Source organism: Melozone crissalis, unplaced genomic scaffold (genome assembly GCF_028551555.1).
Source record: "Melozone crissalis strain CALT ecotype California unplaced genomic scaffold, PUWL_Pcris_2 ptg000077l_1, whole genome shotgun sequence".
NCBI lineage: Eukaryota > Metazoa > Chordata > Aves > Passeriformes > Passerellidae > Melozone > Melozone crissalis.
The window spans coordinates 1020965-1033106 of record NW_026535854.1 but is presented as its reverse complement, the minus strand read 5'-3'; the positions used below and the strand labels follow the sequence as shown (position 1 = coordinate 1033106).

Genomic DNA, 12142 nt, shown 5'->3' with positions numbered 1-12142 from the left:
AATGTCACACAGCTGGTCTCTGATGTCACAGCCAACTCTGTGCTGTCATAGTCTGCACTGTGATGTCAGACCTCTGCTCTGTGATGTCACAGCTGGATCGCTGATGTCACAGAGGCAGTCTATGATGCCACGGCTGCTCAATGACCTCACATCATGCACTCTGTGATGTCACAGCCCACTCTGTGACCTCATGTTACCAGATGATGAATTGTCTCCACCAGCTGAGCTGACACCTGGAGCTTGTTCTCCACACCCCCAGGCCTGTGGAAACCACACAATGCCCATTGTGTGAGAAGGGGAACTGGAAGTTCAGCAGCCTCAGTGTCCTCCCAGCTCAGCTAGGCCCACTGGAACATTGGGGTCCACGAGCACCATGGACCAGCAGAGAGACCCCCAGGACAGAAGAACACATGGGTAAAGGGGAGGGGAAATGTGTTAATCATTTTTGAGGAAATGATTATCAAATGTGTGAAAAAGAATAGAAAATCACCAAATTTGCAGATGACACCAAGCTGGGTGTGAGTGTGGATCTCCTGGAGGGTAGGAGGGCTCTGCACAGGTCCCTGGACAGGCTGGATCCAGGGCCCAAATCCAAAAACGTGAGGTTTAACAAGTCCAAGTGCTGGGTCCTGCACTCTGGCCACAACAACCCCTGCAGCAATACAGGCTGGGGACAGAGTGGCTGGACAGCAGCCAGGCAGAAAGGGACCTGCAGGGACTGATGGACAGCAGGCTGGACATGAGCCAGCAGTGTGCCCAGGTGGCCAAGAAGGCCAATGGCTCCTGGCCTGGATCAGGAATGGTGTGGCCAGCAGGAGCAGAGCAGGGATTCTTCCCCTGTGCTCAGCGCTGCTTGGGCAGCACCTCCGGTGCTGTTTGCAGTTCTGGGGCCCCCAATTTAGGAAGGACGCTGGGGGGCTGGAGCATGTCCAGAGATGGGCAACAAGACTGGGAGCAGTTGCAGGATGAGCAGTTGCAGGATGAGTCCTGGGCCTCCTCTTCAGGAGCTCCAGCAGCCCAGGTCCCTCAGCTTCTCCTGCCAGCCCCAAAACCCATCCTGTCAGTCCTGCAGAGCCTCTGCAGCTCCTCCTCTCTGCCCAGAACAGGGAGCCCCAGAGCCAGACACAGCAGCCCAGATGTGCCCCCCTGGCCTGGGGTGCCTCAGGCAAGGGAGCAGCACCAGGCACTGCAGGAGCTTGCAGACAATTCCTGCAGCACTTGTAGGATGATCCTGCTCCACAAGGGACGTTCCCATGGGGCCAGGTCAGGAGCTGCAATGGGGAGTGGGGCCAGAGAGGAAAGGGCAAACAGGAATCGGCTGTTTGCAGTGGAGGGAACAGGGGTGGGCAATGGGAAGAAATTTGTATCAGGAAGAGTAAAGAAAGCAAAGGTGAAGCCCAGAAAATGCTCAGGGCAGTTTGGGGGTGGCTGCCAGGCAGCCCTGGCTCTGAGCAACAGCGTCTGCAGTGGGACAGGAAACTCCCAGCTGATGGGAACAAACAATCTGGCTGACTGCAGAGGCCAGGACAAAGCTGAGTGGTTTCCCTGGTGTCCCCCAGCCCTTGCTGGCCCCAGGGGCTGATGGCATTTGTGCTCCCTCAGGTTCATGTCCCCACACCAACAGCATGGGGGTGCTCCCACCTGCTGTGTGCAATGCAAACAGGGGCTGCTGAGCCAGTGCTGCCGTGTCTGTGCCTGCAAGGATGGGGCACCTGTGTGAGCTGGGGGAGAGGCCAGGGCTGCAGAGGAGGGATGTTGTTGGCAGCTCCATGAGGACGCTCTGGGACGCTGCCCTGGGCTGTGCAGCGCACTGGGGATGGATCAGCCCCTGCTCTGCTGATCCTTCCCATCTGCCCCAGGGCCCTTGCAGAGCCCCAGCCATGCTGTTTGCCCCCAGCCTGCCCACGGCCAGCCTGGGGCAGCTCATGGGGCTTTTCTGTGCTGAGCATTGGCCAGGCCGTGTTCTTGAGAGAGCCTGGGGAAGGAGCCTGGAGCCCCCAGGGCCTGGCCTGAGGCGTCAGCACTGCCCCAGCAGTGCCCATGGCCTGTCCCTGCTGCAGCCCCGGCACTGCCACCCCCAGGGCTGTGCCCTGCCCCAAGAGCACTCAGGCTCTACAGCAACACCAGGGCCACCAGGGCAGCGGGGCAGGGCCATGGCAGCAGCACTGACAACACCAAGTGCTGCTGCTGCTGGGCACAGCTGCTGGGCCAGCACTGATCTGCCCCCAGCTCTGCACACAGACATTGCTGCTGCAGCTCCAGAGAAGAGAGCAGAAGGGGCATCTCTGGTGAAAACAATGCTGGGAGATCGTTTAGTTCCTTCAAAGCCATCAAGAAACCATTGACGCAGTCTGGGGCCACGGTTAAAGTGGAGGGAAACAAAAGGAGAAATGGCACAAGGAATGACAGTCCTTTGTGGACAATAGGAAAAAAAAAAAAAACAAAGGAAAAAACACCCACAACCAAACCAACAACAAGTATCAAAGATGATTTTTATTATAAGTATTTTTATTTAAGAAATTGGAAATTGGCGAGCAGTTTAATGTTTCTGAAAAGCATCCAGTCATCAGTCTCCACCCTGCAGCCCTGAGCTCCTGGTTCCTCAGGCTGTAGATGATGGGATTAAGGGCTGGAGACACCACCGAGTACAGAACTGACACTGACAGATCCAGGGATGGGGAAGAGATGGAGGGGGGCTTCAGGTGGGCAAATGCTGCAGTGCTGAGAAACAGGGAGACCACAACCAGGTGAGGGAGGCAGGTGGAAAAGGCTTTGTGCCGTCCCTGCTCAGAGGGGATCCACAGCACGGCCCTGAAGATCTGCACATAGGAGAAAACAATGAACACAAAACAGCAAAAACCAAAACAGACACTAACTGCAATGAGCCCAAATTCCCTGAGATAGGATTTGTAGCAGGAGAGCTTGAGGATCTGGGGAATTTCACAGAAGAACTGGCCCAGGACATTGCCATGGCACAGGGGCAGGGAAAATGTATTGGCTGTGTGCAGCAGTGAGTAGAGAAAGGCACTGGCCCAGGCAGCTGCTGCCATGTGGGCACAAGCTCTGCTGCCCAGGAGGGTCCCGTAGTGCAGGGGTTTGCAGATGGACACGTAGCAGTCGTAGCACATGACGGTCAGGAGGAAATACTCTGCTGAGAGGAAAAACAAAAAGAAAAACACCTGTGCAGCACATCCTGCATAGGAGATGTCCCTGGTGTCCCAGAGGGAATTGTGCATGGCTTTGGGGACAGTGGTGCAGATGGAGCCCAGGTCAGTGAGGGCCAGGTTGAGCAGGAAGAAGAACATGGGCATGTGCAGGTGGTGGCCGCAGGCTACGGCGCTGATGATGAGGCCGTTGCCCAGGAGGGCAGCCAGGGAGATGCCCAGCAAGAGGCAGAAGTGCAGGAGCTGCAGCTGCCGCGTGTCTGCCAATGCCAGCAGGAGGAAGTGCCTGATGGAGCTGCTGTTGGACATTCCTTCACTCTGGGCATGGTGCACTGTTGAAAAAGACATTGACAAGCTTGGACAGATTTCCTTTTTTATTTCAGGCTTGTGCTCCTTCTGAGTTACTGCTTTACTTTCAGCATTGCACTCAGCCTGAATACTGGGGAGGCCTGAGGGAAAACAGGGCTCCCTGTGCCACAGGGCAGTCAGACCTGCTGGAACCACACAGGTGCCCTTTGTTCATTTAACCTCTCTCTATTTCACCGTGATCACGCTTTAATATTTTTTGAAAAGTGAAGTAGACTTTTTGAATTCTCCAGTTGAATTTTTTTTTTTCTCAAACCCTTCTCTCTTTCCCTATGCACATGAACAGGAAAGGATACCAAGGGCTGGTCTGGCTCTCTGCTGCCTGGAGTTGTGCCTACTGGGAACTGTTTCTCTCTATCCAAGCCTTGTCCCTGCCTGTGCTGCCAGGGCCCAGCCCAGCCCTGGGGTCCCAGCTCTGTCCTGCAGACCCCTCCCAGCACAGGGCACTGCCCAGGTGCATCTCCCTGGCAGCAGGGCCTTAAGGGCAGGCCAGACAAACAGAGATGCTGCAAGCCAAGGTGCTGCTGCTGCTGGCTGTAGGGAGAGGAGGCTGAGGAGGCACTTTCTGAGGGAGATCTGAGACACATCTGCTGATGCCCAGGGTGACAGTGCAGGAGTCTCAGTGACACAGCCAAAGCTGACAGCCCCTTTCCTTTCCCTTTAGGAGAAAGCTGAGAGCAGCCCTGGCCATGCAGCGCCATCTCCACAGCAGGAGGAATCTGCCCTGATGGGGGTGGCTCCTTCCACCTCCAACTTCTCCCCTGCAGCGTCAATGGGGAGCTGCCAGGCAGGCTAAGAGTTGCCCCTGGCAGGTGGCACATGCTCTAGGCTGGCCAAGAGCCCTGAGGGCTGCAGGAGCTGCTCTGCAAGACAGCCCTGGGCAGCCCTGGCTGCAGCCCCAGCTCAGCCCCTGCAGCTGTCCCTGGCAGCAGGAGCCGTCCTGCCCTGTCCCTGTGATGGTGCCCAGGGCAGCCTCGCTCTGCAGCACATCCTCCTCCTCCTGTGCCACAGAGAAACTCGGAGAGTCCTCCTGACACACCCCCAGGCTATAGGGTGTGCTGGCTTCAGGAGATCCCTCCAGGAGCACAAGGGACATTGCCCTGCACCCACAGACTCACCATGCACAGGGCTGTGAAGATCTTTCCCCAAGTGAAGTCTCAGCTCCATGTCTTCCCAATCCTGATTGCCTTCAGTCTGTCTCTGCCTGGGTCCTGTCCCCTCAGTGCCTGCAGGCAGAGCCCTCAGCCCTGCTGGGCTGGGAGAGGAGATGGCCCTGGGAAGAGCTGTTCCTTTAAAGCTCAGCAGCACAGACACAGCACAAGGACTTAAATGAGACTCTTGGGGATTTGGTGTTATTTACATCAGAGTCCCTGAGAGAATGTTCAAAAAACTTCTCAAGAACTCAAAATTAAATTGAAACTCCAAAGTTTTCCAAGTTTTAATGGGTACCACTGAGAGACACAAATGAGAAATTTTCCCCTGGTTCCAATTAGAGCAGAACACTGGAGGCAGTGATGACAGCTGGGGACAAGCAATGCTAAGGTGTCTCTGGTGCTTAGCACACCTGGATGTGTTTGAGGAATGCCAAGGGCCAAGGCCTGAGCCCCAGCCCCTGGCCAGGCAGATCCTGTCCCTCCCTTCTTGCTCAGGGCTCTTCCCAGGATGGGCACTGGCATGTGGGGATGTGGAATGCCAAGGGCAGGAGCATGGGGCGGCCCCTGCCAGGCTGCTGAGCAGGGACGAGGAGGCAATGAGGCCCCAGGCCTGCAAGGGTCACTTGTCCCCTCGTGGCCTCAGGCCCAGGCCCAGCAGCTATGGCCAAAGTGCTGCCCAAGGTGGCTCTGGCAGGGCTGTCTTGCAGCTGCTGCCCATCCCTGTGCCCTGTGCAGCCCATGCTGTCCCACGGTGTCCCTGCCCTTTGCCTCTGTCCCTGCAGGCTGTCGGCATCCCCCGGCTGCCCCACCTGGCTGGGCCCTTCCTTTGCTGACAGCTCTGCCTCCTGCCTGCCTCTGCCTGCCCACACAGAGCCTGGGGCAGACCTCAGCCTGACCCAGACTCCTTCTGGGAGATGTGTTGTGCCACAGCCCTGCCCTGGGAGGGAAGTTAATCTCTCCTTTCCATTCTGGGTCTTCACAGCTGCACTTGGTGACATTATTTCTATCTCAGGTTCATTTCCACTATGAAGAAGAGGTCTAATATATTTGAATCCACCTTTGTCATCCTCACAGGCTGTTCTTGTTCTGCCCTCAGTCTCCACTGTACCCAGGACTTCCAGTTCCCATACAGTGATCATGTTCTTGGGGCCTCCAGATCCCATCCTGGGAGATCTCTGGGCCTTCTCAAAGGTGCTCAGCCCTGGAGATGTGATTTAAATCCAGGAATGGCTGAGTACATTTTTGCCCAAGATTGTATTGGGGAATATAATACAGAATAATACACTGTATCTTTTAAGTGACTGAGAGCAGATTTAGATTTTCTGTAAGGATGAAATATTTTGTGATGATGGTGGCAGGACATTGGCATAGGCTGCCCTCAGAATTGAAACCCCATCCCTGGATGTGTTTAAGGTCGGGGGCTTTGTACAACCTGAACGAGTGACGGTGTTCCTGGGTAATGGGAGTTTTACCAGAGACTCTTTTCAGTCTCTTCTAACTCAAACCATTTTACATTTCTTTGGTTCTTATATCCCAACTGCTTCTCCACAGGGCTGCAAATACCTACGCACACCCTGCCAGCATTTTAATGTGGCCTAATTCCCAACACTTTCATAAAAAGGAAAGAATTACCATATTAGGGACATGAATTGCCATGTTTATGGAGGAATCATTAAAAGCCCCAAAAGTAAAGAAACTGAAAGGAAGGACCAAAATCTCAGTGTGAAAGATTCACCAAGTGGGATATTGGCAGAGACTCTGATGGTGACCTCCCAGCTGAGGATGGGGGTTTCTGAGTATCAGGATGGAAGGTCGCTCCCAGGAGGAGTCCTTGTGCATTTTCCTCCCCCATGGCTCTGCCCTTCCTGATCCAGCAGCTGTGGGGCAGCAGAGCAGGGGCAGTGCAGGGACAGGCCTGGTTCTGACAGGGCTGTTGTGGTTTAGGAATGGTGCTCCCAATTTACTACACCTACTACCAAGACCATGTGTCGCCCCAGATTTATATTCCCACCATTGCCCCCCCACACCACAGGGGCTTTGCCTGGCCTGGCCCTGATTGAGCTCAGCCCATGTTTCACAGTCAGGGATAACCTGGAGATGGTGTCCAGGGTTCACCCTTGTGTGGCCAGTCCAGACCCCCCTGAGGCACTTTAATCCTGGCTGCCCCATCCTCCTGTCTGTTGTTATGATGCTCTTCAGTGCCCAACTCTTGGGCACGTGAGCATCCACAGGAGGGAGTTTCACAGCCAACTTCTCCCCCAGACAGAGATGTCTTGCCCCAGTCCAGCAGCCCAGCTGGGTTTCCCTCTGTACTCCCAACTGTCCTTTTTCCATGGTTCCAGCCACCCCAGAGAGCATTTCCCACCATCCGTGAGTCACTGCAGAGGTGCAGCGCTGGCCATTTCTCTCGCTCAGAGCTCCAGGGATGGTCCCAGTGCTGCAGTGACTGCAGGAAAGGGGACCCCACAATGGGACATTTCTTGGTCAGACACAGACAGGAAGAGTGACAAACTGTCTGTGACTCGGGTTTTGGCCTCGCAGCCTCTGCCGTGGTTTGCAGGGAGCTGCAGTGTGGCTCAGCCCTGGCTGTGCCAGGCAGTGCTGGCCTGGGAGAAGGTGTTGGTGCCAGCCGGCCCAGGGAGCTGCAGCGTGTGGGGAATGAGTTCCTCCTGGCCTCCTGCCCCAGGGTGGCACTGCAGGGCCTCATGGAGCCAAGGGGTGAAGCCATTCATTACAATGAACAGTAGTTTCCGAGGAATAAAAGAATTAAAAGATCTGAGGAATAAAAGAATTAAAAGACACTCTATCAAGGGAAACACAGAAGTTAATAAATAACCTAAAATACATTGTTTGGGAAAACTTTGATTAGATAAGTTAATAAATAATCTAAAATACACTCACAAAAGAAACTTTGGAATTAGAATATTTGAAGAAGCGAAAGTAGAAGCCAAAAAGTTAAGGTGACCTGCCAAGCCGTCAGAATCAAGCCAAGTGCAACAGTGATTTCTGCCAAGTCATGGAAAAACATGCCAAGGATGACAGGAAAATGCCCAAATTAGGAGAAGCTTAAAATTTAACCAAGGAAGACCAAGAGTTCCCGGAAGACTCCGCCTATATTCCTACCTGCCTATGAATATGCATGTAATAAATGATGTAATTCTTGTTCAAAATTGTATAAAAACCTGCTTTTGCTGTACCTAATTCAGAAATCCACTTGGTGATTTCTCCAACGCGTTGTCAATAAATACCTCCTGCCTATAGACCTCAAATCTAGTCTCTGGGCAGCTTATTATCGCCTTTTGGGGCAAAATTCGGTATCATTTTTGGCGACCGCGGCAGGACAGAAAGGGTCCTCCCGAGCCTTGGCTCGGGGGACCGGGATCTCTTCAGGGCCCTTGACGGAATTCTGTCAGAGGGGATCCCCATCCCCCAGCCAACGCGCAACGGTGGACAAGAACTTTCTGCATCTCCTGCTCCAAATTAAGAGGTATTTATCTTTGCTTAAGGGTTTTATGGTAAAGCGCTTTTATCGGGAAACGAGGGTCAGACGTGACCGCTCGAAGGGAAGCCGGGGGACGCCCTGGTAAAGAATCCCAGTTGTGTTAGAGGTACGGTAATAGTAACGCAGGTTAGAGTCCTGCTGTGAGGAATATTTGTTTTTCGTAACGCAGGTTAGAGTCCTGCTGAAAGGAGTATTTGTTTTTCGTTTATCTTGGTATCTTTGGTTTGTTCTTATTATGTGGGAAACCGTTTTAACATTGTGTTTAATGTTATAATACTGTGAATTAAGGGTCAAGGACTGAAATTGTTCTCTTAGACCGGAAGAGAGGTCGGTCAGTTTGTGGTATTTTTGTGTCTGCTCTATGTGTCTGTTGCAAAATCTTACAGGAGGCGTCTTGTCACTCTTCATGTAATAGACACACGTCTCAATCCCGGGAAGAAATTTGTCACCCCCTGCAATTGTTACGGTGCTTTGCGATTGCATGAATCTGGCAAACCGGTATCTCACGGTCTGTAGGCGACCTCTCGTGACCCTACCTGGTAAACAATCCGTTCTGATATAGACCATAAGGTAGGAACTATTTCATAAAGGTGTGTGGGTGAGAGTGAATGAGACGCAGCATCGCTGCGAAGCGAGAGGGAGTCCCACTCCGCATTTCCTGTTCTTCGCGAGAAGCCAGGTCGGAAACGGACAAAGCGATTGGAAATTGTGTGTGTGAAGTGTTAAAATCAATTGGCATACAGTATTTGCGAAAAAAAGGCTGTTCCGGTTAAACAGAAAACGCAGACACAGGAAATAGCAATGGGAGGTCAACAGAGTAAGGACGTAAACATGAAAACCCCCTTAGGATGTATCCTAAAACACTGGAAGGACTTGGGAGGGATTCCGGGGGGAAACATAAGTAAAAAGACACTCCTTAAATATTGCACACAGTGGTGGCCATTGTATAAGTTAGATGACGATGAGAAATGGCCACCGGAGGGAACAACTAATTATAACACTATTTTACAACTGATGCTTTTCCTCCGTCGACTTAATAAATGGGATGAAGTGATGTATGCTGACATGTTCTTTACCCTAAGAAATAAACCAGAGTGGCAAAAAGAATGTGGGGTAAATGTAGCACCTCAGGACCCCCTAGTACTAGCTCTAGAAAAAGATAAGAAAGGTTCAAAGCCTAAAGAACGTTGCTGTGATGCATGTAGCATTGGGGAACAATGCCTTAAGCTAACGAGAAGGGATAGTGGAAAGGAGAGCGAAATAAGCCTGTGGGAATATCATCCATTCGCCCCAGGACGGGAAGGGCCCCTACCCAGGCCAAAAGAGAAACAAGGGGACCCTAGCCCATTAAAGGAGCTGGAACGATGGTGGAAATCTAAGTTTGGGCGCAGCCCTCAGAAGCTAGACAACAGTTGGCAAGAAGGTAGCCCATCAAAATCGGGGGTTGAAAAGAGGGAAAGCAGCCCGCAAGGACCAGATAGTCCACAGGGGTCGGGGAACTACAGGGATGCTGACAGCCCACCTAGACTAGAAGTTGAGAGGGAAGAAGCCAGTCCACATGGAGCTGAGAGCCGAGGGGAGACACGCAGCCTGCCCGAACTAAGTCCATGTAGGGCTAGTAGCACACCTAAGAATGGAAGTTTAAGGAAATCAGGTACCTGTAGAATGGAAACTAGCACACCGAGGACTAGAGACAAAAGTAGCTCACTGGGAGGCGATGTCTCTGAGTTGAAATATAGTGAGAAGAATGACAATGAGGCATGCGAAAGAGAGACAGAGAACAACTCACAGAAGCTGAATATAGTAATCCAGATAGAGGATAAGAGAGACGGAAGGGGAATGGAAGATGAGGAGGACAGTAACCCGGAACAGGACAGGCGTCGGCAGATGCGGGAAGAAAGGCGACAGATGCAGAGCGAGAGGCGGTTGGACTGTGTAAACCATGCTAGGGGAGTAGTAGGAAAAGAGTTGACAGAAATTGAAAGTGAAGATGAAGAACAGGGAAAGGGAAAGAGAAAAGAGAAGAGAAAGAATAGGGAAGACACTGAGGCACAGGAAGAAGATCCTGGGGAGGTAATCAGTCACTCGTATTATACCAGATCTGTGGCACGGAGGGAAGCAAAGCAAAGAGAGGAAGGTAACCATACGATAGCTCCTCTCCGACAAATTATGCCAATGGTAGGGGAAAGGACTAGGGTAAAGGTGCCGTTCTCCACGACTGACTTGAACAATTGGAGGGATGAGGCAAGGAACTTCAGGAGGAATCCAGAGGGAGTAGCGAAGAGGTTTGAATTAATGGCGAGGAATTTAGATATTGATTGGGAAGATATAGAGGTGATGCTTTCAGAATTGACAGATACCGAAAGGGAACTCGTATTGGAAACAGGAAAACGACATGCTCAAGTATTATCAGGGAGACTAGAAGATAATTTCCCCAGCAGTAAACCAGAATGGGACCCGGGCAACGAAGAGCACTATCGGCGGCTGGTGCAGTATAGAAAACTGATAGCGATGGGCTTGCGTAATGCGATCCCTAAAGCTATCAATTGGTCGATGCTATATGACATCAGGCAGGGAAAGGATGAGACCCCATCAGAGTTTTTGGATAGACTTAGGGCAGCCATGAGACAGTATACACCCCTGGACCCAGCAACGGAAGAAGGGAAACAACACCTGTTAGGATTAATGATGGGGCAGAGCAATCCAGACATCAGGAAGAAATTACAAAAGCTTGAGCATCCAGCAAATAAAAACCTGGAGGCATTGCTGAATGAGGCATGGAAGGTGTATAATAATAGGGAAATAGAGGAAAAGAAAAAGGAAGATAAGAGGCTAGCTCGAATAGTGGCTGTAGCAATAGAAGCTCAAAATACAAACCATTTGGGGCCCAACACCAGGGGTAGGGGTAGAGGCTACCCAGTGAGAGGGGGAGGGAGGTTCCAACCCCACCCAGTTAGAATAGGGCCAAACCAGTGTGCTTATTGCTTCCAAACGGGACACTGGAAACATGAGTGCCCTCAATTAAGAGAAAGATCAATGGACACTACTACTATCGCACATCAGGGCAGTGAATGAGGGGGACCGGTGGGCCGTACCCTAGCAGACCCACTGGTTAAAATGGAGCTAGGGGAAGGTAAAAAGGAATTGGATTTTTTGATTGATACAGGAGCAACATTTTCGGTTTTAAATCAGGAATTGGTACCTAAGAGTGATGAATTTGTACAAGTTGTGGGAGCAACAGGCCAACCAGAAAAAGCTTACTTTTTGAAACCCATTAAATACAAAATTGGGAAACAGATGGGAATTCACCAGTTTTTGTATTTGCCAAATTCACCAAAGCCTCTACTAGGAAGAGACTTACTGGAGAACTTGGGAACCATAATAAAATTCAACAAAGACAAATTGGAATTTCAAGTAAGTGAAGAGCAACTGATTACAGCCTTAAGCCTAACAATCAGTTGTATAGTGATGCCAAATTTTGCCCCAAACAGGCAGGGTGACTGCCTAATCAGACTCAGCTTAAGTCAATTAAGCAGGAGGTATTTTTATTAGCGACGCGTCGGAGAAATCACAAAATGGATTTCTAAGTTCTCATAGCAAAGCAAGTCTTATATACAATTTTGGGTATAGGATTACATCAGATCAGATACATAATCATGCATATTCATATGGGGCGTGGTGTAGGCGGAGCGTGGGCGGAGCGTAGGTGGAGACATCTCTTTTGGGGAATTTTCAGGTGGTCGTTCCTGTTGCCTTCATCATAGACGGGGTCTTTCTGATGAGTCTTCCTCTTTAAACTTTTGAACTCTTTTCCTAATTTGGTCAATTCCCGGTGTATTTGGCTTGGATCCCGTGGCTTGGCAAAACCCATAGGGTCGTTTTGACATTGCTGGCTCTAAACCTGCTTGGCTTATTAGTTTCTCCTATACTTATCTCTTCCCCTGTCATGATGCTCT

The 12142-nt window shown here is 51.3% G+C and overlaps 1 protein-coding gene across 1 annotated transcript; it reads right to left on the bottom strand.

Annotated features, from left to right (window-relative positions):
• Window positions 1–2564: 2564 nt before the first annotated feature.
• LOC128946194 (olfactory receptor 14J1-like) lies at window positions 2565–3473 on the bottom strand (the record flags this gene model as incomplete). Its single annotated transcript, XM_054290081.1, has 1 exon — window positions 2565–3473. A coding segment is annotated over exon 1 (909 nt), but the record flags the coding sequence as incomplete, so codon positions are not given.
• Between the last annotated feature and the right edge of the window lie 8669 nt (window positions 3474–12142).